Genomic DNA, 24846 nt, shown 5'->3' with positions numbered 1-24846 from the left:
TGGTGGCTGATTCCGCTTGTTATTAAACTAGTACTGGCGACTTTCCAGTAAAACCGTTGATCCCCAACCTCCTCCCAGCTGGAGATAGCTGTCCGATCCCCTCCCCATGTGATCCCACTGCACATACACAACACACATACATAGATATTTGATAGAGATCCGAAACAAAGAAAGAGAGATATTTATTGATTGGGAATTTACAGACTTTGGACATTATAAAAACAAAAAATCTAACCAGATGAGAGATTTTCTATTGCAAACGGTGACACCGGATAATAATTATCTAATGGATAGAATACATGACAATTATATGTGTCGGCAGTGTGTTTCCCTCGGACAATATATTGATTTTAAGAGAATTTTTCGGGCTATAATCATGTTGTCATGTGCATTTCTCTCGTCATAACATTATTGATGAGTTGATTCTTCAACCCTTCAACATTCCCTTCCTTTCTGTATTTTCTGGGTATATATATGAGCCTTTGTTGGAGCTTGTAATTTGGTTTGGTTTCTTTCAAGTCTTCTCTCTCTCTCTCTCTCTCTCTCTCTCTCTCTCTCTCTCTCTCTCTCTATATATATATATATATATATATATATATATATATCATCATTTCAACATTCCAAGGCAAGTTTGGTTGATACACAAAACAGTTAACATTATTTTGTGTGCAATATTAAAATTATGGCACAATTACCTCCAAAAGTTCCAAGCATGACACCCAATTGGCCTGACTTTTCACACCAGAAGATGCCGCCTTCAATGGGCGGATGTTTTGCGCCAAATGGAAATGCCACAGCCGCCACCACGTCCCAAAACCCTTGTTGGGTCGATGAATTCCTCGACTTCTCGTCGGTAAGACGGGGATCCCACCGGAGATCCGTCAGCGACTCCACCACCTTCCTCGAGGCACCAATGCAGGAAGAATGCCGTGTCTCCGCTGCACCTCCAGGCTCGCACTCGCACTCCCATGCTAACAACAATCACGAGTTTGATAGGTTTGACGACGAACAGTTCATGTCCATGTTCACCACCGATGAAATCTCCGCCGCTGCAGCAACAGTGGGACCCACGGGGTCGTCGTCGAACCCGTCCACGCCTTCCGATCATAACAGCATCAATGACGATGAGAAAGAAACGCAGGGGATTAATAAGCAGCAGCAGATCAATAAGCAGCTAAAGAATGAATCTGAAGAGGGGGAAAGCCAATGCGAACTACAAACCACATCCAATGGTAGGAAAATTGATCCCAAAAGAGTCAAGAGGTAATCTTCATGCACAATACATAATATATACATACATATATTTACATATATTGATGAGTTTAATTAATTTTGTTATTAATCAGTTCTTGATTACATAATTTTCCTGTGTGTTGCATTAGAATTTTGGCGAACAGACAATCTGCACAAAGATCACGGGTGAGGAAGCTGCAATACGTATCAGAACTCGAACGAAGTGTTAACTCTCTACAAGTAGGTTAATTACTTGAATGAATTCTGGTTGTAAATTAATTAATTAACTTCTTTAACTTGTCAAACAATATATATTGCTCCTTAATAATCCACATCACTGAATGTTTTCCTTTTTTCACGAAGGCTGAAGTTTCAGTGCTTTCACCAAGGGTTTCATTTCTTGACCATCAACGCTTGCTTCTAAATGTCGACAACAGTGCTCTCAAACAAAGAATTGCAGCATTGGCGCAGGATAATATCTTCAAAGACGGTACATACGTATATTATTGTCCTAATTTACCATGCATAATTAAATTATTCATTTTAACTTCACATAAATATTGAACAATTAGCATATGAACCTTGTTCACATTAATTTTAATTTCGTTTTAAGTCCAAGATATAAGAAAATTCTACGGTGCACCATGGTTTCCGACCTGAAAACTAAATATTTCTTATAGAAATGTGAGTTGCGGATGTTTTGTTTTAAAACCTGGTGCTCGAGTACTATAGAAAAGTACAAATTTATCGGCAATTAGGCATCAATTTTAAGTTTTCATTTTAGTTTACTGGTGTTCAAATATCAAATTTTATGACAAATATGTATTTAATTCTAATTTTTCCTTAATTAAAAGAAGAACAAGAACATGTTTGATTGGCCTTCAATCAGTTGAGTTTCTAGCTACCAACTTTTTTATATTGGTGTGAGATCTAATTAATTCCCTAGCCGTTTTAGGAAAAATACAGCCCATAAAAGGTGTTTAAACTTGGTGCTCAAAAGTATAAGATGGGAAACTATTGCTTTAGATCGTAGATAAAGACACTTATTTGATCCACCAAGAATGAATGCACATAAAAAAGGCAGCGTTGAAAAGGCCATCGCATGCATGCTAAGAGTAGGAAGAAAGTTAAGGGGACAATGAAATATCATGTGGCATCTCACTAATTGGTGCAATTGCAATAGATGTAGCTAGTACAATATACGGCACCATGTTATAATTAAATTTCTCCATTTAAAATTAGATTAATCATTATATAGAATTAGAAAGACGTACGAAATGTTAGAGAGATTATATTTTGTTAATTAATGTTTTAATAGAGATGATACTCTGGTTGTCCATGTGGATACCGTTTTACTACGAGAACATTTTTTTACCTCATCTTTAACTCTGGTAGATGCTCACCGCACAGTTCTATGCATGCATGGTTGGCACCTGTTAAGCTAGTCAACCATAGTTAAACTTCGCAACTAAAATTTTCTGAAGATATGGAACGATGGAGGAGCCGAGAGAGGGAAAAAAGAAGCATGGGTGAGAAGGGGTAAAAGTGACATAATATCTTAATTGCAAAATTTTAACTATGGTTAATTAATTTAACATGTGTCAGCCATAGAGATGTGTGTTGAACATACACCCAAACTAAATGGGTAATAAAAATGCTCTCCTTTATATACTCAAAGATATAGTCCACAAAAAAATATGGTTGGATACATAGTATTGTACAAAACATAAAGTTCCAAAATCTTTTATGGGTTGTTAGGTGAGTTCAATGGCTATGCATGCTCTCTTTTTTGCGGGGTAGAAATTTAGGAGGGAAGATAAGTGATTAGGGATAAAGTAATTTAATTGTCATAACATATGGGGCATGTGTACATGTTGATTGATCAATGTGCACATTTTGATTTATATTGTGGGTTGTCACAAGTAGGATCACATGGTAATGAAATGGTTTTATCTTTGTCTTAATTTGGATTTGGGCAAACAAATATTGCAGCTCATCAAGAAGCATTGAAGAGGGAAATAGAGAGACTAAGGCAAGTATATCACCAACAAAACGTCAAGAAGATGGAGAGGGTCACACAATCACCAACCTCACGTACACCCCCCTCAGACACCATATCTACTACTCCTCCTCCTCCTGATCGAAAGGAACACCTTCTCAACGTATCCTCATCCTGATCATCATCATTAATTGCCTATTCAAGAAAGATTTCCTAAAAAGAATTCATTGTTAGTGTCATGTTATGGTCAGAAATAACCATATTAGAAAAGTAGGAGAGTAACTTGCATGGAGCTATGTGATTTCTCCTTCTAATAATACAATATTATGCATAAATTTCTTTGATATTTCATTATTGAACTGCGACACTACGTTGTAGAAAGCCAGTTTCATCCAAGTGCTAGCTCCAATGCAAACAGTTTAAGACACATTCTCCATCAGCAGTCACTACTACTTGTGCTAGCCACTAGCTAGCGAGGAGGAGAAGTCACATTCTTGGGTGACTTGATCTGCTGCTGCTGCTAACCTGTGGAACCACGTGATGGGTTTAGCTTTACAGAAAGGGACCACTCAGAAAATGAATGATTGGGTTTGCAGGGAAGAACATGTGCATCGTCCTTCTTACAAACATAAAAAAGAAGAATTAGGGTCGGATTTGCTTTAAAGCTGATTTGGGGTGTGGTGTGGAGTGTGATGCGATCATTCTTTTGATATTTATATTTTTTTTTCTCATTAATTTTTCTTTTCTTTTGGATTAATTAGTGGGAAAAGGCAAAGTATAGTGGGGATGTGTTGGGATGAGCAAAAGTAAGGGTTGTCAGGGAGGTGCTTTGATGACAGATTTGTTGTACATTTTAGTGTACTTACTTGTTTGTAACACCTTCATTTGTTGCATTAATTCAACGAAAGTTTTCGTTTTGAATAATACTTAGCATCCTTCCATTAGGAGATACACACATATTACTAAGGGTAGATACTTAGAACCGAAAATCGAAACCAAAACACGAATCAAATCGAACCACACTGAACGGTTTGGTTTTGCGGTTTTGAAACGGTTTTGGTTTTGAAACCAAACTGCAACATAGAAAACAGTTTGGTTTCGGTTTTGGCTTTTGAAAACCACACCGAAACCGAACCGCACCGCAAATATTAATAAACATTTAATTAAATGTCCATATTATATTTCATGTTTTAATTAGTTGTTTGTTAGAATCCATACACTTGGTATGGGACTCAACCACACTAGAATATCATCATTCATCATTTTCTTTCGTTCATTTCGAAAGAAAAAAATTCGAATCAGAGATCATTTATGCATTTAATTGTATGGAACAACTCGATGATGTGAGTACTAAGTAACATATTAATAATGAATAGACCCTGACATTCGTGTTTTGTTTCTTGTGTTCATGTCGTTTTCGTGTCATACTCGAAAGCTTAAGGGGTCGTGTCGTGTAATACCCGTTAAAGTAGACGGGTAATATGACCTGACCCGAAATCAACCTGTTAATATTATCAGATAATATGACCCCACCCATTACCCGTTAAGAAAAATATATTTTAAATCAATAAAAATGAAAAATATAATTTGACCCAAAAAATGTAAAACATAATACTAAATTAGTATATACATACTAAATTTCGGAGTTGACTCCTTCATAAAAGTTGTAAAACTTTTCATTACGAGTGATTACATTTTTCACACTTTTACAATAATTATTATTAATTTTATTAATTTTGCACTCAAATAAAAAACATTGTTCATGAGATTTGGAGCGTTTTAAAAACCTAAACGACCATGTAACCATCGTCTAAGCGTTGAGGATGCAATTATGAACGTTTATTATGCTTTCACATCTTTCAAACTTATACATTAATAATTATGAATTTTGTTTATTTTGAACTCCCTTAAAAATACTCTTCATGAGAGTTTGTATGGTTTTAAAAATTCAAATGACCATATACTCATCCTCAAATTACAGAGGATGCGACGACGAGCGTTTGCATATTTTTTCATATTTTTTGCACATGTAAATTAATTATTATATTTTTTTTATCATGTTTGGTATTTTTAAATTATTTGATATTTTTATTTTTAATGTGTTTTATGATTTTTAATCTCAATCTTTGCCTATAATATCCTATAAAAATAAATAAATAAATAAATAAAACTTAAAATTTAAAATTTAAATAGAATAATAATTAATAAACAATATATACATATTCATTATATCTATTGTATTTTATAGTAAGTTTTAATTAGTAGTTTAAAAAATTAAAATCATTAAAATAACTTTTTTCTTATCATGTCGAAATAGGTTACTTGGGTGTCACTCTCGTGTAAACCTGTTAAGGACCCGTTATTAACGGGTTATTATCGTGTGACCCGATAATGACCCAATTAGTTATCGTGTTGATCTGAAACCTGTTATTTTCGTGTCATTTACGTGTTGTGTTAATGAGTCGTGTAAGAAATTGTCAGGTCTAATAATGAACCGTCTATTTATATGTGACATTTGATGATAAAAAAAAAAAATTATATGCCTAAATGTTTATGTATGTATTTAAGTTCAACAATCAAACAAGTGATCTCGTATCCCTTCTTAACACTTTTCCTCTCATGATAAATGTTATAAATAAAGTTCTTGAACAGGTCGTTGATTAGGCTTTGGGGAACACTTAGTAGTTAATTCTGAAATTGAAGAACATGGTGTCCAGTCTCCTGGAGTATCCCACGTTAGTAATTCGGTGATCAGGTCGTCTCCTTCATCCGACTCCTCTTGTGGTGAATAATTGTTGGGTAATACTGGTGAAATAAACTTGCAGTCTAATAGAGGCACGCCGGCTTTGCTAGATGATTATAGCATTTCTTCAGCTTTTGGGCATGTTGTTGCTTTAGCAAAGGTGTCGTTGGTATTGTTAATCATCTTGAGGGTTGTGATAAAGATGGTTTTACTCCTGTTGTATCTAAATTTCAATAAGTAAATAAAAAACAAAAGCATAGTGCTAAGATTTCCAGCGTTCTGACCCTGTTTGAATAGAGTCCACAAAATACCGGCTCGTTTTAAATGAATATTGTTTTAACGAGGAGTAATGCTATTCATACTATATTTTTATACCATATTTATATACCACTTTAGGTAGTATCTGATGTGGACAGCCACATCATTTGAAAAATTTGCAAAACCCAAGAAAATGAAGGAGAAAGACCCCTTCGTATACCACAATCATCATTTAATTAACTAGTTTTTCTTAATTATTAGTTTATTAAATAATGAACTAAATTTAAAAATCTGATTAATTCAAATGATATGTCTATCCACATCAAAAACCATCTAAAGTGGCATGACAATGTGATACAAAAATATAATATAAATATCATTACTCTTTAATGAAATATTAGGCATTGGTAATGACGACTCACAAACTGAGCTTTCTAATATATGTCGTTTGCATCGACCATGTTTGCTTTGCTTTGAGGAGCCAATGGCCATATTTAATTCTAGGCCTAATCGGATAAATGATCACCGTGGTCATAAGGTATTCAGATGATAGCCCATGTGGTAAGAAAATTCGGATTTAAACCCCTGTGGTCATAGTCTGTTAGGATTTAAACTCATGTGGTCTAAGTTTGTTAGGATTTATGCCCGAAACTAGAAGTTCTGTCATTTCTCCGCTAAGCTTACAGGTGGAACTAATAAATCACATAATTAATTAAAATTCAAGATCTAATAAATCAAATAATTCAAAATGCCTTTATAAAATTAACAAGTTTTTGACTCCCGAATGTCCAACCGATTAATTAATTCTTTATACATATTCTATTTTTCTTTGACAAATAAGACAGTAATTGTTGTCGTTTTCCCAGAATTTTACGTAAACCTCTCTGAGATAAATAGTTTTTTTGTGTAATTGTAAATGTGAAGTAAGTCTTCGTATCCTATTGGTGAAACTAACTATTTGAAATTCAACAGATCTTCTGTTTTCGTCTTTTTCTTCTTGTGAAATAACTAAGATGAATGAATTTTTGTACCATAAACTGAAATCTTCTCTCCCCCCCCCTTTTTATTGTAAGATATTTTTTATTGATAGATACTCAGAGAAACTCTGCTCCACCTGTAAGCTTAACGAAGGAATGACATAACCTCTAATTTCAGGCATAAATCCTAATAGACTTAGATCACATGAGTTTAAATCCAAATTTTTTCTACCACAGGGGCTATCTTCCGAATTCCTTATGACCACGGGGACCATTTATCCGATTTGGCCAACCTAAAACTAATGAAGGAATGACAGAAGGGCATAAATCTTAATAGACTTAGACCACATGGGTTTAAATCCTAACAGACTGGGACCACATGCGTTTAAATCCGAATTTTTTTACCACATGGACTATCATCCGAATACCTTATGACCACGGGGACCATTTATCCGATTAGGCCTTAATTCTATTCCGGTTGCTTATTGAGGTTCAATATTATCTCCTTTTACTTTTAACTCCATTGGAGCTTTTGCTTCTAACATCTTTGACTTGTGCGAATCCCTCAGTTGTTTCTATATCTGACCAACAGATTACCGTTCGATGTACTTTTGACCATATTCGATATGCAAGCACTACTTTATATAAAAGAAGAGCTTTGTAGGCTGGTTTTCCTAATCTGCGTTAACAAATACAAGTCTCATTGATGGCTATTGGTGATTTCAATGCTATACTTGGTTTCCATGAGCAGGAGTACTGGTGTATGTTAGATATATGTCAACAATCTATGATAAATTTATGTATACTAATAAATAAACAGTGTATGAACAATGAACTAATATTAAATAGAAATATTGAAGATCGAGGCTTGCGTATCGTAATATCTTTGAAACAAAAATTTCGCCCCTACTCAGTGCTTGTAGTTCTCCGGACGTTTGTTTCACCATGATTCAACCATCAAGTTAGAATTCCAGCACCGAAAAACTTAACTTCTGACGAATTTCCTTGTGGTACTCTCAGTAAGAATGTTATGAATTATAGAAGGAGATTTGTGTTTTCTGTGTTCTAAATGCCATGCAGACGGATACATATATAATGGGATTATGCATGTTCGCAACAGGTATAAGAATGAGATGTGATTGTTGGGAGACATCTCTTCAGATGGGTGCAGTTCATTGACTTCAGACTTTATCTAAAAAGATAAGTCTGTTCAAATAAAAAATAATTTAATTAAATTCGAAATTAATTAAAAATAATTAATTAAAGAATTTTATTTTCAGAGCTCTAAGGCCCAAGGCCCATCTTTTGATAATTAATATATATATATATATATTAATTATAATTAATTACTAATTAATTAGTGCACCCCAAAGCCCAACCTCAAGGGTGAGCCCAATTGTATTCTCCAGGCATATTACTCAAATCACTTTCTATAAAGGACAAAGTCTTATAAAGTAATAAAAAAATTTAGGAATAGCCAATATGGGACAAAGAAATTTCTACTCAAACTACTCAAATTTCCAACAATACCCACATTTGAGATGAAAACTCCAACAATTACCCCACATTTGAATGCAAATGTAAATGCAAATGGATGACTAGGCTGCCTAGAACTGAGAGAGAATAGGCATGATATGCATCGGGTGAAGTGTCTTTTGGAGTTGAACTTACCCTAGTGAAAACATATCGAGTTTACTTGGTGACGCAGTGGATGTGGAAGATCTTGAATTGTTTGCCGTAGTAGTAAACCGAGACAATAAGCTACTATCATATAAGTAAAGACTTCAACTTTCGATCATACATAAAGACTTCACTCGATTAGAGATTTGAAATTAACTTAAACAAATGCAGAGACTTCACTCGACTTTCGATTTGCCAAATTTAACGACTTTTTTTCACCTGCCCACATTTCCCACCATTAAAAATTGGTAACTTTCTATGCTCTCTTCAACGAAGACATTTTTGGGAAGTCGCCATGGATTTTGGTAGATAACCGTTGTTCCAATGAGAATGAAAAACCCTGCAAATGGACTTGAGCTTAGTAGGGAGTTTGTTATATTGTCGCTATCGAGGAGCTCGAATTGGGAAAAACTAGGGATTTGGGATCTTACCCGTGAAAACCCTAAAGAGATATTTTTTGGGGGAGCTTTATGGGTTTTGTGCCAGGGGGATAAGCTTTCTTTGCGACGAAATACGGCTGCTTTTGCACCTCTGGTAGTGGATGACGGTGAGCACACAAACGTAGCAGCAGCAGGAGCAATGGTGGACGTCATGGTGAGCACACTCTTTGCCTGTTTTTCTTCCGCCGTCGAGCGCTCTCTCACTCTCACACGCCTCTTCTCCTTCTTCCTCCCTTCATATTTCTCACTTCCACATCTTCTTCTTCGCCTAAGGGCTTGCCCTTCAGTTCTTTCTTTGGCACTGTTTTGGTGGAACCTGCGTTGAGGGGTGCTCGGGTGGAGGGGATGGAGGGGTGGAGGGGATGAACGAACATGAAGGAAGAGATGGGTAAGGGGGTGGGGGTGGGATGTTGTGGGGAAGGATTTATGGGTTTGTGTGTGTGTTTTTTTTTAATTTTTAAATAGGGTTAATATTATAATATTTTTAATGTATAAAAAATTATTATTTTTGCCACGTGGTAGCCACATCAACACAAATGTGGCAGTCACGTCAGCATTTAATAGACCAATGGATGGAAAATCTAACGGATTTATTATTTTGAAATAAAATAGTACATGAGGTATGAAAGTGAAATGTTTTAAAGATATTGTATGGAGTTGTAATAGATCTAAAACCTGAGGAGTTGCTATGTAATTTACTCTTAAAATATTGTTTGCTATATTTTGTTCGCTATGATGGTATTTAATATGTGAAGCAGTTCTTACTGTATAATTGGTTTTATCCCAATGCTAATAGCATTTTTCTTGGTATTGGTTCCAAAGGTAGAGGGGGATACTTCAATTACTCGATATAAACCTATTGCTTTGGTGAATTTTCTGTTCAAGATTATTCCTAAAATTTTGGCAGTTCGTCTTTTTTCTATTGTTATAGCCATTGTTTCTCCTCAACAAGCTGCTTTTATTTAGACCTGACATTCGTGTCGTGTTTTCCGTGTTCGTGTCGTTTTTGTGTCATACTCGATATCTTAACGGGTTGTGTCATGTAACACCCGTTAAAATAAACGAGTAAAATGACCCGACCCGAAATCGATCCGATAATATTAACATGTAATATGACCTGACCCGTTACCTGTTAAGGAAAATATATTTTAAACCAATAAATAATCAAATGCAAAACATAATACTAAATAAGTATATACATACCATATTGTCACATCCAAAACATAAAAACATATTTTTCTTTTAAGTATATGTTCACTTACCTAAAGTCTTTAATAGTTTTTTTAATTAATGTAGAAATGTAAAAAAATATAGAAAAAAATATATAAACTCTTGTAATGACAAGCTCTACAAGTTTCATGAAGAGCTTAACTTCAAAATTCGCCACTATAATCATATAAATCATAGATCAAAATTTAACCGTTGATTGTTGTTTACATTTACACTTCATTATTCTTATCAAATTTTGTTTTTTCAGGTTTTGTTTTTTGAAAACTTGATATATTAGAGGATACAGTAAGATGAACGGTTTGGATCGTTGATATTATATTCAGAGTTTTATGGTTAGTGAAAATATTGCTTGATGTTTATAAAGTTTCTACAAACTATATGACATCAACTCATATTTCAGTTAATCGTAAATATCGAAACGTGATATCAAAGATCTAAACCTTTCATCTTCTTACATCAGCCAGATGATCATGTTTTCAAAAAAGAAAATTTTAAAAATGAAATTCAGTAAGAAGAATAAAGCGTAAATGGCAATCGACGGTTAAATATAAATTTAAGGTTTATGAATTATAGTGTTGGATTTCGAAGCTGATCCCTTCATGAAAGTTGTAAAGTTTGTCACTATGAGTGATTGTATAGTTTTTTTTTTTTACATTTTTTACACTTCTACAATAATTATTATTAATTTTATTAATTTTTCCCTCAAATAAAAAACATTATTCATGAAGGTTTGGAGGATTTTAAAAATCTAAACGATAATGTAATTGTAACCATTATCTACTCCTGGAGGAATAATGATGAATCACGAGTGTTTATGTATTCTTTCGCATTTTTCATACTTGTATATATGTTTTCTTAGTTTTTGCGTATACAAATACTATATTAGTTTATTTTAATTTTGGACAACAACATGTTAAGTAAAATTTATCCTAGTAATGATAATAAGGAACTCTCATAATAAAAATAAATAATGACTAAAACTTTTTTTTAACTTATATAGAATATATTTAATATAGAATATATTGTATATATTAATATGATTATTGTATTTTATAATAAATCTTTTAGTAATTAAACTTTAAAATTATCAAAATAAATTTTTTCTTAACAGGTCGAAACGGGTTACCTACGTGTTACCCACATGTATACCCATTAAGAACCCGTTAAGGTCATCCGATAATGACCCGATAAGTTATCGTGTTGACTCGAAACCCGTTATTTTCGTGTCGTTTTTGTGTCGTGTCACCGTGTCGTATCATAAACTGTTGGATTTACTTTTATTCCTAGGCGACATATAACAAATTGTATTGGCCTTTTTCTAAGTGCTTCAATGTGTTGGATATAAAAAATCTTGTGGTGGCAACATGGGAGTTACAGTTGATATAGCCAACACTTATGATACATTAAACTGGCCTTTTCTTATGCAGGTGCTTACCAATTTTAGTTTCTCCACTTGTTTTTATGGTTTTTGGGTGTCTACTATCTTGAGATATGCTAAATTGTCCATCTTCATCACAGGTTCTTCCCTTGCCTTTTTCTTTTGTGCTGGGGGAGTGCGGCAAGGGGACCCTCTATCTCCATTGCTTTCTGGTTAACTGAAGAGACTTTATTGAGGGGTTTGAGTCAACTTCAGCTATATGGGCTCATTATGCTGATTCCTACTCCAAGAGGTTGTATCTCTCATTCTCATGTATTGTATGTAGACGATCTATTCATTTTTTATGCAGAAGTGATAGTGTCACTTTGTGTAGTCTGCAAGGTTTCTTAGATAGCTATGGTAGGGTCTCTGGTCAGTTCATCAATAAGAAAAAAGTACTACTATTTTATCTCTACTTCAAGGAATTGTAAAGTTGTGGTTGACCGTTACCTGAGCTTCAAAGAAGGTAAAATGTCTTTTTGTTTATTTAGGAGTTCCGACTTTGTGTGGCAAGTCTAGGAGATGTCGTCTTCAAGCTAAGGCAAATAAAGCTAAATCCAAGTTAACATGATGGAAGGGAAAGCATTTATCAATGGCGGGAGAGTTCAGATAGTTCAATCCATTTTTTCAGAGTTTGCTTTTGCATAACTTTTCTATTTATATGTGGCCTTCTTCATTGTTGAAGTCTCTTTTGCGATGCGCTCGTAACTTTATTTGGTCGGATGAGGTGACCTCAAGGAAGCTTGTTACAATTTCTTGATCTCAGGTTTGTGCACCAAAAAATGATGGTGGTTTGGGATTACTGATCTTTCCTATCTTTACATGCTACAACTCATTTAAAGCTTGAGTATGTTGTTATCACTTCTGATTCTCCATGGAGCGTTTATTTTGGTTAGCGATTTCAACTTCGTGATCGTTTTCACTCTTTTGGTTTCAAGCGATCCTCTATATGGCCTAGTATAAAATTCATTCTCCATATCTTATTTCAGAATTATCATTAAATGATTGGGAAAGTCGGAAAGGTACTTGTAGTTCTTTTTGGGTTCATAAGTGGTTGTGAAGGTTGTTGGTGCTACTAAGCTTGCTCCTTTTATTTTTCACACTAAGTTCACGGTACTAAACCAAGCTTAATCCAGTTCTTAATTGGACAAAGATGCTCCACACCATCTGTTTGTACACCATGAAATATGTATATATAATTTTATCGTTCTTCTTTGTCATATGTATTTTTCTCTCTTTTTAGAACACTAGTATCTGTAAGCTTGTATACGACAACAATTTCCCTATTTAATTATGTTATTCTAGAATAAAGTTTGTTATGTGTAGCCATTTAGTACTACATTCTAATGATTTTTCTCTTCACTTCTAAATGAGAAGTTTTAGGTTCGAATCTAAAAAATGGTCAATTCATAATCAATTTATTCCCCCCACCCTTAGTATAAATTTATTGTTCTATATAAAAAAAAGTTTGTTATGTGTAGTGGTAGGATTAATTACCTTTTATTTTTTAATTTTTAAAAACCCAAAACCTATAGTTGATTATCAATTGTCATAGACTCATACAGTCATAATATTATGGGTAAAAGACTGTTTACTACCCTCATGTTTCATGGTTTTCAACATTTAGTACATAAAGTTTTTTTCGTCTTAGAGTCATACCTAAAGTGTAAATTTTGAAACAGTCTCATACATCCGTTAGTCAAACTGTTTTAGTCAAACTGTTAAATGTGCCGTTAATTGTGACGTGGCGCCCATGTGGACAATGACTGGGCGCCATGTGTCAGCCACATTTTTTTTTTCTTCTTTCTTCTTCTTCTTCTTCTTCTTCTTCTTCTTCTTCTTCTTCTTCTTCTTCTTCTTCTTCTTCTTCTTCTTCTTCTTCTTCTTCTTCTTCTCTGTAACTTTTTTTTTTCTTCCTCCTTCTCCTTCTTCCTTCCCCTTCTTCTCCTTCTTCCTTCTTCTTCCTTCTCCCTTCTCCCTTCTCCTTCCTCCGAATCTGGGGAAGTTTTGTTTTGTTTTGTTTTTTTTTTTTTGAGGAAGATGAAGAAGAAGGAAGAAGGAGAAGAAGGAGAAAGAAGAAGGAAGAAGAAGAAAGAAGAAGGAAGAAGAAGAAAGAAGAAGAAAAAAAGAAAAAAGAAAAAAAAAAGCTGAATCTGGGCAGATTCGGAGGAAGAAGAAGAAGAAGAAGATGAAGAAGAAGGAAGAAGAAGGAAGGAAGAAGAAGGAGGAAGAAGGAAAAAAAAAAAATCGAATCTGGGCAGATTCGGAGGAAGAAGAAGGAAGAAGGAAGAAGGAAGAAGGAGGAAGAAGAAGGAGGAAGAAGAAGGAAGAAGGAAGAAGGAGGAGGAATGAGAAGGAAGGAGGAAGAAAAAATAAAAAATAAAAAAAATAAAAACTTCCCTAGATTTGGAGGAAGGAGAAGGAGAAGGGAGAAGGGAGAAGGAAGAAGGAGAAGAAGGGGAAGGAAGAAGGAGGAAGGAAGAAGGAGAAGGAGGAAGAAAAAAAAAAGTTGCAGAGAAGAAGAAGAAGAAGAAGAAGAAGAAGAAGAAGAAGAAGAAGAAGAAGAAGAAGAAGAAGAAGAAGAAGAAGAAGAAGAAGAAGAAGAAGAAGAAGAAGAAGAAGAAGAAGAAGAAGAAGAAGAAGAAGAAGAAGAAGAAGAAGAAGAAGAAGAAGAAGAAGAAGAAGAAGAAGAAAGAAAGAAAGAAGAAAGAAGAAGAAAGAAAAAAGAAAAAAAGAAAAAAAATAACGTGGTTGACATGTGGCGCCTAGTCATTGTCCACATGGGCGCCACGTCACAATTAACGGCACATTTAACAGTTTGACTAACGGATGTATGAGATTGTCCCAAAATTTACACTTTAGGTATGACTCTAAGACGAAAAAAACTTGATGTACTAAATGTTGAAAACCATGAAACATGAGGGTAGTAAACAGTCTTTTACCCTAATATTATTATGGGTAAATTACATAGTAGCCCCTCAGGTTTGAGGTCTATTGCAATCTTATACAACATCTTTAAAACATTTCACTTTCATACCTCAAGTACTATTTTATTTCAATTTCATACAACCGTTAGATTTTTCATCCATGGATCTGTTAAATGCTGACGTGGCTGCCACATATATGACACGTGGCTGCCAAATGTCTGCCACGTGGCAAATAAAATAATTTTTTAATTTTTTAAAAAAAAACCTGAAATTGGAAGAAGAAAAAAGAAAGAAAGAAAGGGATCGAACCCAGAAGAAGAAGAGAAGAAGAAAGAGGAGGGAGGAGAAAGAAGAAGAAGAAGAAGAAAAAAAAAAGAAAAAAAAAAGAAAGGGGTCCGAACCCAGAAGAAGGAGGAAGAAGAAGAAAGAGGAGGAGGAGGAGGAGGAGGAAGAAGAAGAAGAAGAAAGAGGAGGAGGATGAGGAGGAAGAAGAAGAAGAAGAAGAAGAAGAAAAAAAAGAAAAAAAAAAGAAAGAAAGGGACCGAACCTAGAAGAAGGAGGAAGAAGAAGAAGAGAAGAAGAAGAAGAGAAGAAGAAAGAGGAGGGAGGAGAAAGAAGAAGAAGAAGAAGAAGAAGAAAAAAGAAAAGAAAGGGGTCCGAACCCAGAAGAAGGAGGAAGAAGAAGAAAGAAGAGGAGGAGGAGGAGGAAGAAGAAGAAGAAGAAGAAGAAGAAAAAAAAAAAAAGGGACCGAACCCAGAAAAAGGAGGAAGAAGAAGAAGAGAAGAAGAAAGAGGAGGAGGATGAGGAAGAAGAAGAAGAAGAAAGAAGAAGAAGAAAAAAAAAAAGGGACCGAACCCAGAAGAAGGAGGAAGAAGAAGAAGAGAAGAAGAAAGAGGAGGAGGAGGGAGAAGAAGAAGAAGAAAAAAAAAAAAAAAAAGGGTCCGAACCCAGGAGAAGAAGAAAGAGAAAAAAAAAAGTGGCAGATATGTTTTTTTTTTTAAATTAAAAAATTATTTTATTTGCCACGTGACAGACATTTGGCAGCCACGCGTCATATATGTGGCAGCCACGTCAGCATTTAACAGATCCATGGATGGAAAATCTAACGGTTGTATGAAAAATAGTACTTGATGTATGAAAGTGAAATGTTTTAAAGATGTTGTATAAGATTGCAATAGACCTCAAACCTGAGGGGCTACTATATAATTTATCCTATTATTATTTGTTTTGTTTTTTGATACGTGCAATGACCTATTTACATAAGGAATGGAGAAATAAATTGGTTGTGAACTCGTCATTATCAATATTCGAATTTAAGGCTTCATACTATGTTTTCACTATGTTTTCATAATTTTAATGACAATTTTTTTTCCCAAAGAAATCAAAACGAGTTCTAAATTAATCTTTAAAGGATAATAACTCAATCACATACATTGTAGCTATAGTTGATTAGGTCAAGTTTGTAAACTTATATGCTTAGAATCTTCCTTGCTTAACCAACTAAAATTGAATGTTTGCTTATAATAATATTTATCAATATCAACTAACATAGGATGATGATCTATCATTTCAATTGGGCAGCTTTATTTGAACTTTTAATTGGAATCTTCCCTGTATTTTTTCTTTATACAAACATGGATAAGACCACGTTTTAATAAAAAAAAAAGTAATCACCCACTCCCTGGAGGCATATGCATAAGGTGACACAGGTGACCACATTTTTATCAACACACAAATATATACGTCCTCTACATCACTACGAAGAAAAATAAAATTGAAGTAATCAAAAAATGAATCAACATAATTCAGGAAAACAACTATTTGCGAATCAGCGTGCTCATGCCAATCATGCAATATAAAAGCGTCTCTGTGGATTTATCTATCAAATTAATCTAAAGTAATGTTAAACTTATTATCTATGTGTACTATCACTTATACCATCTCTTTAATAAAGGTAGGACCTGCTAACGCATGCGGATCTCATCTTTATTAGAGAGATTATACAAAACTAAATGGTAGAAAAGCATTTTTTATTAATCTAATTAATGGTTTAGTTAGTCTACATGGCCACGTAATTATGTTTAGAATACACACGTCATATTTACTTCATTATAGTGGATTGGTGAGTTATGGAGTTGGAGCTGGAACTGGAGTTGTCATTTTTTTATCTTCTTGTTTCCACTCTACGGTACCAAATCAATTTGCAAATATACAAAGCTCTCCGCCTAAAACATGCACAAACCATTTGCAATCTAGCTAGCTAGCTCTATATATACAGACGCAAAGGAGAACAACCAAATGAAAAGCTACGTGCAAGCTTAATTTCAGCAGCCTCGAGCCAAAACATGGCAAAGAAACTTGCAAAAATACTCCTACTCCTAGCCATCTTGTTACTTGAACAAGCCGGCCCCGGCCAAAGTCGATCGATTACCAATGATGACGTCCCTTTGAGTATGGTCACTGATGGAGGAAACCAATTACTTCTCCAAAACCAAAATGTTTGGAAACCGTTTTTCTCTGGGCTGATGGACTCTTTGTTCTCATCAGATAGCAGCTGTGAACAGACATATGGGTTCTTGCCATGCACGTCAACAGTTCTGGGAAATATCTTCCTCGTTCTTGTGTATGGATATATGATGTTCCTTTCAGCCAAGCTCTTATCTAATGGAAGTGAGATTCTGCTGCAGATCTTAGGGCCTGGCATCGTCGGCGGTCTATTTCTTCCTCTTTTAGGCTCTCTACCTGATGCCACCATTATTCTAGGTAAGCTAGTTTCATTTCATCATCAATCTTAGCTTAGACCAACAAGCTCAAATTTAGTCTTCCAAGTTATTTATATAACGCTATAAAAAATCGACAATAGGTAGTCTTGTAATTAAGTTACATTATGCTATCTGCAAGCATGAAATTACATGCTTAATTTACGCATTGAATTAACATATTATTAATTTTATTAGATAATAAGATTATGAATTTTTATATGCCAAATGGTCGCAATCAAATAAAGGTATTGCAAAGTTTTATTTCTCTAATATTAGTACATGCCTCTCCTCACTTAGTATTACCGTCTATTAGTATTCCTTCATTGGTAATTATAATAAGTGATCTTAGGTTCAATTCTCGCCAAAAACAAAGTTGAACCACATTATATTGCTAGCATATTGTGAAGCTTAACCCACTCTCCACACCCTTAGTGTAGATGATATCGTTTGTTCAAAAAATAAGAAAAAGTACATGCCTCTTAAGTGATGGATTGCCCCAATGGTTAAGATCTTTTAGATCTTTCAGATCTTTCTCTACAACCCATTATATCTTGGGCTCAAACCCTTTTCTCTTGTAGTGTAAATTAGTATAGAATATTCTCTGCATGCCCCGATATGCTTTCCGTTGGGACTTAATAATCCACAAAATTATGTAAGTGTCTAGAGTATTACTCCACATTAGTCTTTGCCATATACCTACGCGTGTGACAGTTGCTATCTTTTATTTTATTTTTATTTATTTTAAATATATTTTGAAAAATAATGAACTTACTAACCACCCTTTCTCTCTTTTTATATAAAATTAAGAAATGGATTAAGGTTTGCATAATAATAGACTTATTTTGGAATACCCTCAATTGCATTAATCAATATGCTGATATTAAGGATGGATTCTACGCTCAGTATAACGTGCTAAACAAGTAAGGCACTGACTTTTGTTCACGTCTAGGATTATTGCATTAGCAGTACAATCAAATGACGCATGACAAAAGAAAGACAAAAACAAGGTCAAATAACGCAACTTTCTTGTTCATTCGCTTAAAATTGTTCATTTTAAGTAGCCATTGAACAAATTTTTTCTTTGGGATGTGCTATCCACACACCATTTTTTACTTCTCCCACACTTCTTGTTAATTTCTGTTATTTGATCTTTTTTAATTTATTCGATCCGACGACCGAAAATTAAAAATGTGTGAGAGAAGTAAAAAAGGGTGTGTGGATATCACATTCCTTTTATTTTTTGTAAGCAATTACGTGACGTGCATGTGATGGTGGAGTAGTTATTAGTCTAAAATCATGATTTCGCCACCTTGAAAAAGTTGGTTAACTTGTAATTCAAGAGAACAAAACATATGGGTTAGTGACTATAAGAAAGTCTCGTCAATATAAAATATTTATTTATTTTTGGGTGAACACGTTGAATAAACTGTTTAAATTCACATTTACAATACATTTTTTTTTGGGTTTCTGTTCATGCATTTTTTATTTGAAACTTCACTCTTGTAAACGAGCGTAGTAGTTTTGAATCTCTCCCTCCTTTTAATAACAATATTAATTTTTTTTTTTGAGCATGTATCACCTACCCTAATTTAGCGGAACTTAGATAAAACTCATCCATATACTATATTTTGTATATATACGATCGCATACGATGTGTACAATTATATATAAATCACAATCAATGAAGCATAAGATGCATAATTATGTTACCGGATTGTGTGCCAATAATATTATTCAAGCTAATCTTACACGAACGCGTGGCCTATATATCTTTACAATTTAGGACGTTGTCATCTGCTCAATTAATAAGATATGTGTAGCAACAAGGGCTTGTAGCTCAATTACTTAAAAAAATTCAACTAAGTAACCAATATTTTGTTCAGCCATCCTCCCCTGGTATTGCAAATATTACAGAGAAACATAAATATGACAAGAGAACATTATATCAGATCATGTACAGTTGTGAAGCTAGGATATGGTGGTTTGGCGGGCCAAAACTAAGAAATTTCGTTAGAAGACCTCTATGTGGACCTCTTAGATATGTGCGCTTACATGTAAACAATGGTGGAGTTGGAAAGTCACTTTGAGACTTGGAAATACCACTTCACTCTTTCTATTGGGCTGCCTTTTTTACCTAAATGCAAATAGTCGTGTTGATCTTATAAAAAATAGTAGAAGAAATTTCAGTTTGTGTTATTTATTTTACTCCTGTACTATGGATTATGGAGTAAACAAGTGAATGTTCTTCTTGTGGAGTTTCTTAACAGCATCTGGACTTTCTGGAGACACAGAAACGGCTCAAAGTCAGGTCTCAGTTGGAATGGGGTTGATGGCTGGATCAAATGTCATGCTTCTGACAATTCTATGGGGCACCTGTCTCATCGTTGGCAAATGTGACATTGAAAATTCAATTGCAGTTGATCAAAAAGATGAAAAACGATTTAGCTTAACTGGTACTTCTCTACGCACTTCTGCTAAATGTGTGCAATTCAAATGTTTGTAGATGTTAATTAACTTGAACAAATTAAAGAGGTAAAAAATTAGAATAAGAAGAAAATGAGGTATCTTTATTTGCAGTATAGGCATTCACAGTAAATAAAGTCGAAAGGTTTCTAGAATTAATTAGTAAGAGTTAAAATGAATTAGTAGTTATGTTGCTTAAGCAGCACTACTTGAATACATCTAATGTACAGACAATTGCTTGTGTAATTATATATAGTTTTGCATTTATATAGATTTTTAATTTTCTTCCTATTTTAATGTTTTAAAACAAGAATGCTGGTGTAAATTATGTATGCTTCGTAACATGATGATATACTGTTTTTCATCAGGATCTGGAGTGAGCACAGATATTTGGACAAGCTATTCTGCACGGATCATGATTCTCTCTTTGATCCCGTTTGTGATTGTCCAGTTACCCCAAGTTTTCCACGCAACTTCAGATAGTCGAGTAGCAATTCTGATTTCACTCGCTGTCTCCATCTCTTTCGTGATCGCATATAGCTTTTATCAGGTAGCTAAGAGGATTTTGTTTGTAAAAGGATACTTACTATCCATCCGTTACACAAATATCGTATTCGTCTGATTCATACACCATCTCATGATCATCTTCGCTAAAATTCGGCACTAATTGGTCAGTCCACTATTGATGCAGGTATTTCAACCATGGATTCAGAAGAGAAAACTTGCATATTCAAAGCATAAGCATGTGATGTCAGAAATTCTAAAACAATTGAAGACAAATGCTCTGGGAAGACTTCTTACAAATGATGGTGACCCTAACAAAGTTATTATACAAAAGTCAGTGTTCATTAAACTCTAATATATAAAGAATAAAACGGTTTAGTCGCCTAGCTCATGCCTTGACTAGTTTGTTGATGTAATAACAGGTTATTCAAGACACTTGATCAGGATTCGGATGGTTACCTAAATACCTCAGACTTAAGATCTCTGATAATTGGAATCCAGTTTGACGATATAGACATAAATATAGATGAAGCCATTATACAAGTGATGAGAGATTTTGATACATCTCATGACTCAAAGATTGACGAGGACGAATTTTTCAGAGGAATCTCAAGATGGCTTAACAAGGCTAAGCGTGAGGCAATAATGGACCGTGGAAAGATTCCACAGTCGATGAAACTTTTAGAGGAATATGATCAGGTAAGTCGTTGAATCCATTTAATTTTCTACGGATTAATTGTCTGACACTAGTATGATAAAATGTATGAATGCATATACGCAGAAAACAAAGAAGGAATATGATCAGTTTGGGGATCAAATTGACGAGGTTGTTGAGGATGTAAAAAATGCTAAGTGGCATGCCTCCAAAGCAGTAGTGTTGTTGTTTCTGGGAACTATAGTCGCTGCTGCAGTTGCTGATCCCCTTGTTGATGCTGTTGACAGCTTCTCAACAGCTACGAGTATCCCTTCGTTCTTCATCTCATTTGTTGTTCTACCTTTTGCTAGCTCCAGTGAGATAGTAACCACTCTAATTTTTGTCAGCCGGAAAAAGCAAAGAACTGCATCTTTGGCATACTCTGAGGTTTGTTAATCGACATCTCTTTCGTGTATGTTAGGTAGATAGAATCACTAAAAATTAAAAAAACCATGAAAGCGGGAATATGATACTCAGTGACTCATTCGCAGTTTTGAGGAAGTTCAGGGTTTCAAACTATGTTGTGTCCTAATCTATGAGTACTTTGTTGTGCAGATATACGGGTCAGTGACAATGAGTAACATACTTTCTCTAGCAGTATTCTTGGGTCTGGTTTACGTTCGAAACTTGACATGGAGCTTCTCAGCTGAAGTTCTCGTTATTTTAATTGTTTGCATTCTGATGGGAGCGATTGCCAGTTTCCGCACCACCTTCCCTCTTTGGATGAGTTCTGTGGCTATACTGCTTTATCCACTTTCTCTGTTGTTGGTTTATATTCTTGATTACATATGTGGGTGGTCTTAGGTTCATTCTACATCAGTTTCAATCTGATTGCGAACATAATTTGAAGTTGGAGTTATTTACTTCTTAATTTGTATCATATATATATATATATATATATTGTGCACACTTTGTATCTTCCAAGAAATCCTCTTTCTATCAGTACTTGAGAAACTATCTTTGTCTCATTGTTCTTTCTGTTGGTATATGGTCCAGCCCATGATCAATGTTCTAGATTATTCTAGTAAGCAAGAGAGATGGCTGGAGCATGCTAGACAATTCTAGCATGTTATTAAGTTGATGGAAGAAGCTAGAGAGTACTAGCTTCCTTGGTTGCAAATGGAAAGATCTAGAAGCCACACTTTTGTGGCTAGTCTAGATCTTTCTATGCTAGAGGTTTGAAGAATACACTAGAAACTAGTAGAATGCCAAACCCTCACCTATAAATATGGGTGTGATGTAACCAATTGAGAACTAAGAGTGAGTAGCAAAGAATCAAGTCCAAAGCTAGAGTTCCACTCCAAGAGTGAGAGTGAGAGTGTTCCACTACACATTGTGTGAGTGAAGTTTAGAGTGATAGAAAGTGTGTGTTATACTTTCTTGTATCCATCAAGCCTTGTCTTTGGCTTGGTAAGACTACTCTTGTTGTATTCATCTTTTTCATATAGTGAAGATTGATCCTTGTTTGGTGGACGTAGGCATAAATTGCCGAACCACATAAATTCTTGGTGTCCATTTTCTACTTTACCTTGTGCATTATCTATCTTGTAGTACCGACATTCCTAACAAGTGGTATCAGAGCCAGGTTGGCTCGTACTACGAGATGGAAGGAAGTGGCACTATGATCAAACTCACCAACTCCAATTGGGTAACATGGAAGCCAAGGATGGAGGACATTCTCTATTGCAAGGATTTGCATGAGCCAATTGAAGGAGATGCCGCTAAGCCCGAGAGCATGTCCGATGCCGAGTGGAAGAAGATGAATCGCAAGGCTATTGGCACAATTAGACAATGGGTGGATGATAGTGTTTTTCACCATGTGTCTAATGAAACCAATGCTCGCGAGTTTTGGACGAAGCTTGAGTCCTTGTTCGAGAAGAAGACCCCAGCTAAGAAAGCCTTCTTGATCAAAGAGCTCATCAATGTGAAGTACAAGGATGGTTTAAGTGTAGCAGAACACTTGAACAATTTCCAGAATATCATCAACCAGTTGGCTACTATGAAAATGACGATCGAGGACGAGCTACAAGCGCTCTTGTTACTTGGATCCTTGCCAGACAGTTGGGAGACCTTTGTGGTGAGTATAAGTAACTCTGCTTCTAATGGTGTTCTTACTCTTGATAATGTTAAAAATAGCATGCTCAATGAAGAAACAAGGAGAAAGACTTCTGGCACAGATAGCAGCCAAGTATTTGTCACAGAGAACCGCGGAAGAAGCAAGAGTAGAGGGCCTAGAGGTCATGGCAGGAGTCCTAACCGATCCAAGTCAAGGTTCAGGGGTGCATGCCACCATTGTGGCAAAGAAGGCCATATGAAGAAAAATTGTCGAGTTTGGAAGAGAGAGCAAAGGGAAGGAAACAATCAGAAGAAAGATGATACTGGCAATACCACCGCTGTCATATGTGGTGATGTACCAGAAATATTGTCTGTTGGTGAATGTCTGCATATAGGCAACTCTGACAGAGACATTGAATGGATCTTTGATAATGGAGCTTCCTTCCATGCTACGTCCAAACGGGAGTTCTTCAGTACATACAAAGAAGGTGACTTTGGCATAGTGAAGATGGGGAATGAAAGCTATTCCAAAATTCTTGGAATTGGTGATATCTGCTTAAGAACTAATCTCGGCTGCCAATTGATGTTGAAAGATGTGAGACATATTCCTGATATACGTCTCAATCTGATATCCATCGGTACCCTTGATCGACAAGGATATTATCACCATATTGGCGAAGGAAAATTGAAGCTTACTAAAGGCTTAATGGCGGTAGCAAGAGCACGACTTTGTTGTACGTTGTACCGGTCAAATGCCAAGGTTTTGAAAGGTGAGTTGAATGCTGTGGAAGACTCATCTCTAGACTTGTGGCATAAGAGGCTAGGCCACATGAGCGAGAAAGGCCTACAAGTTTTGGCAAAGAAGTCTCATATTCCCTTTGCCAAAGGTACGTCGTTAAACTCTTGTGAGCATTGTTTATTCGGAAAACAAAGAAGAGTTAGTTTTTCTGTTCCATCTACAAAGAAAGGAAACTTGTTAGATCTTGTTTATTCAGATGTGTGTGGTCCCATGGAAGTCGAGTCACTTGGAAGAAATAAATATTTTGTTACTTATATTGATGATGCTTCACGAAGGGTGTGGGTGTATTTGTTGAAATCCAAAGACCAGGTGTTTCAGACATTCCAGGAGTTCCATGCCATGGTGGAGAGGGAAACTGGGAAACCTCTCAAGTGCCTTCGTAGCGACAACGGCGGCGAATACACATCTCACCAGTTTAGAGAGTATTGTGTAAAACATGGCATACGTCATGAGAAGACAGTTCCTGGAACTCCACAACATAACGGTGTTGCTGAAAGAATGAACCGAACCATCATGGAGAAAGTCAGGTGTATGTTGAGGACTGCAAAGTTATCTAAGCAGTTCTGGGGTGAAGCTGTAAGGACAGCCTGCTATTTGATCAACCGATCTCCATCAGTACCATTAGGTCTTGATGTTCCAGAGAGAGTATGGACTGGTAATTATG

General features: G+C 35.3%; 2 protein-coding genes across 2 annotated transcripts; both read left to right on the top strand.

Annotated features, from left to right (window-relative positions):
* The first annotated feature begins 55 nt into the window (after window positions 1-55).
* Window positions 56-4156, top strand: LOC103405630 (basic leucine zipper 34-like). Its single transcript, XM_008344650.4, has 4 exons — window positions 56-1263; window positions 1383-1473; window positions 1597-1723; window positions 3226-4156. Exons 1-4 carry the CDS (start codon window positions 683-685, stop codon window positions 3408-3410), a joined length of 984 nt encoding a protein of 327 aa, XP_008342872.3. The 5' UTR covers window positions 56-682; the 3' UTR covers window positions 3411-4156.
* A 12947-nt stretch (window positions 4157-17103) lies between these two features.
* LOC103432241 (sodium/calcium exchanger NCL-like) lies at window positions 17104-22296 on the top strand. The gene is made up of 7 exons (XM_008370423.4): window positions 17104-17668; window positions 19935-20120; window positions 20499-20680; window positions 20822-20967; window positions 21057-21333; window positions 21416-21715; window positions 21884-22296. The coding sequence occupies exons 1-7, from the start codon at window positions 17251-17253 to the stop codon at window positions 22130-22132; spliced, it is 1758 nt and encodes a 585-aa protein (XP_008368645.3). The 5' UTR covers window positions 17104-17250; the 3' UTR covers window positions 22133-22296.
* The last annotated feature ends 2550 nt before the right edge of the window (window positions 22297-24846 follow it).

Source organism: Malus domestica, chromosome 17, assembly GCF_042453785.1.
Source record: "Malus domestica chromosome 17, GDT2T_hap1".
Classification (NCBI taxonomy): domain Eukaryota; kingdom Viridiplantae; phylum Streptophyta; class Magnoliopsida; order Rosales; family Rosaceae; genus Malus; species Malus domestica.
The sequence above is the reverse complement of the archived record's forward strand: the minus strand, read 5'-3'. Positions and strand labels throughout refer to the sequence as shown.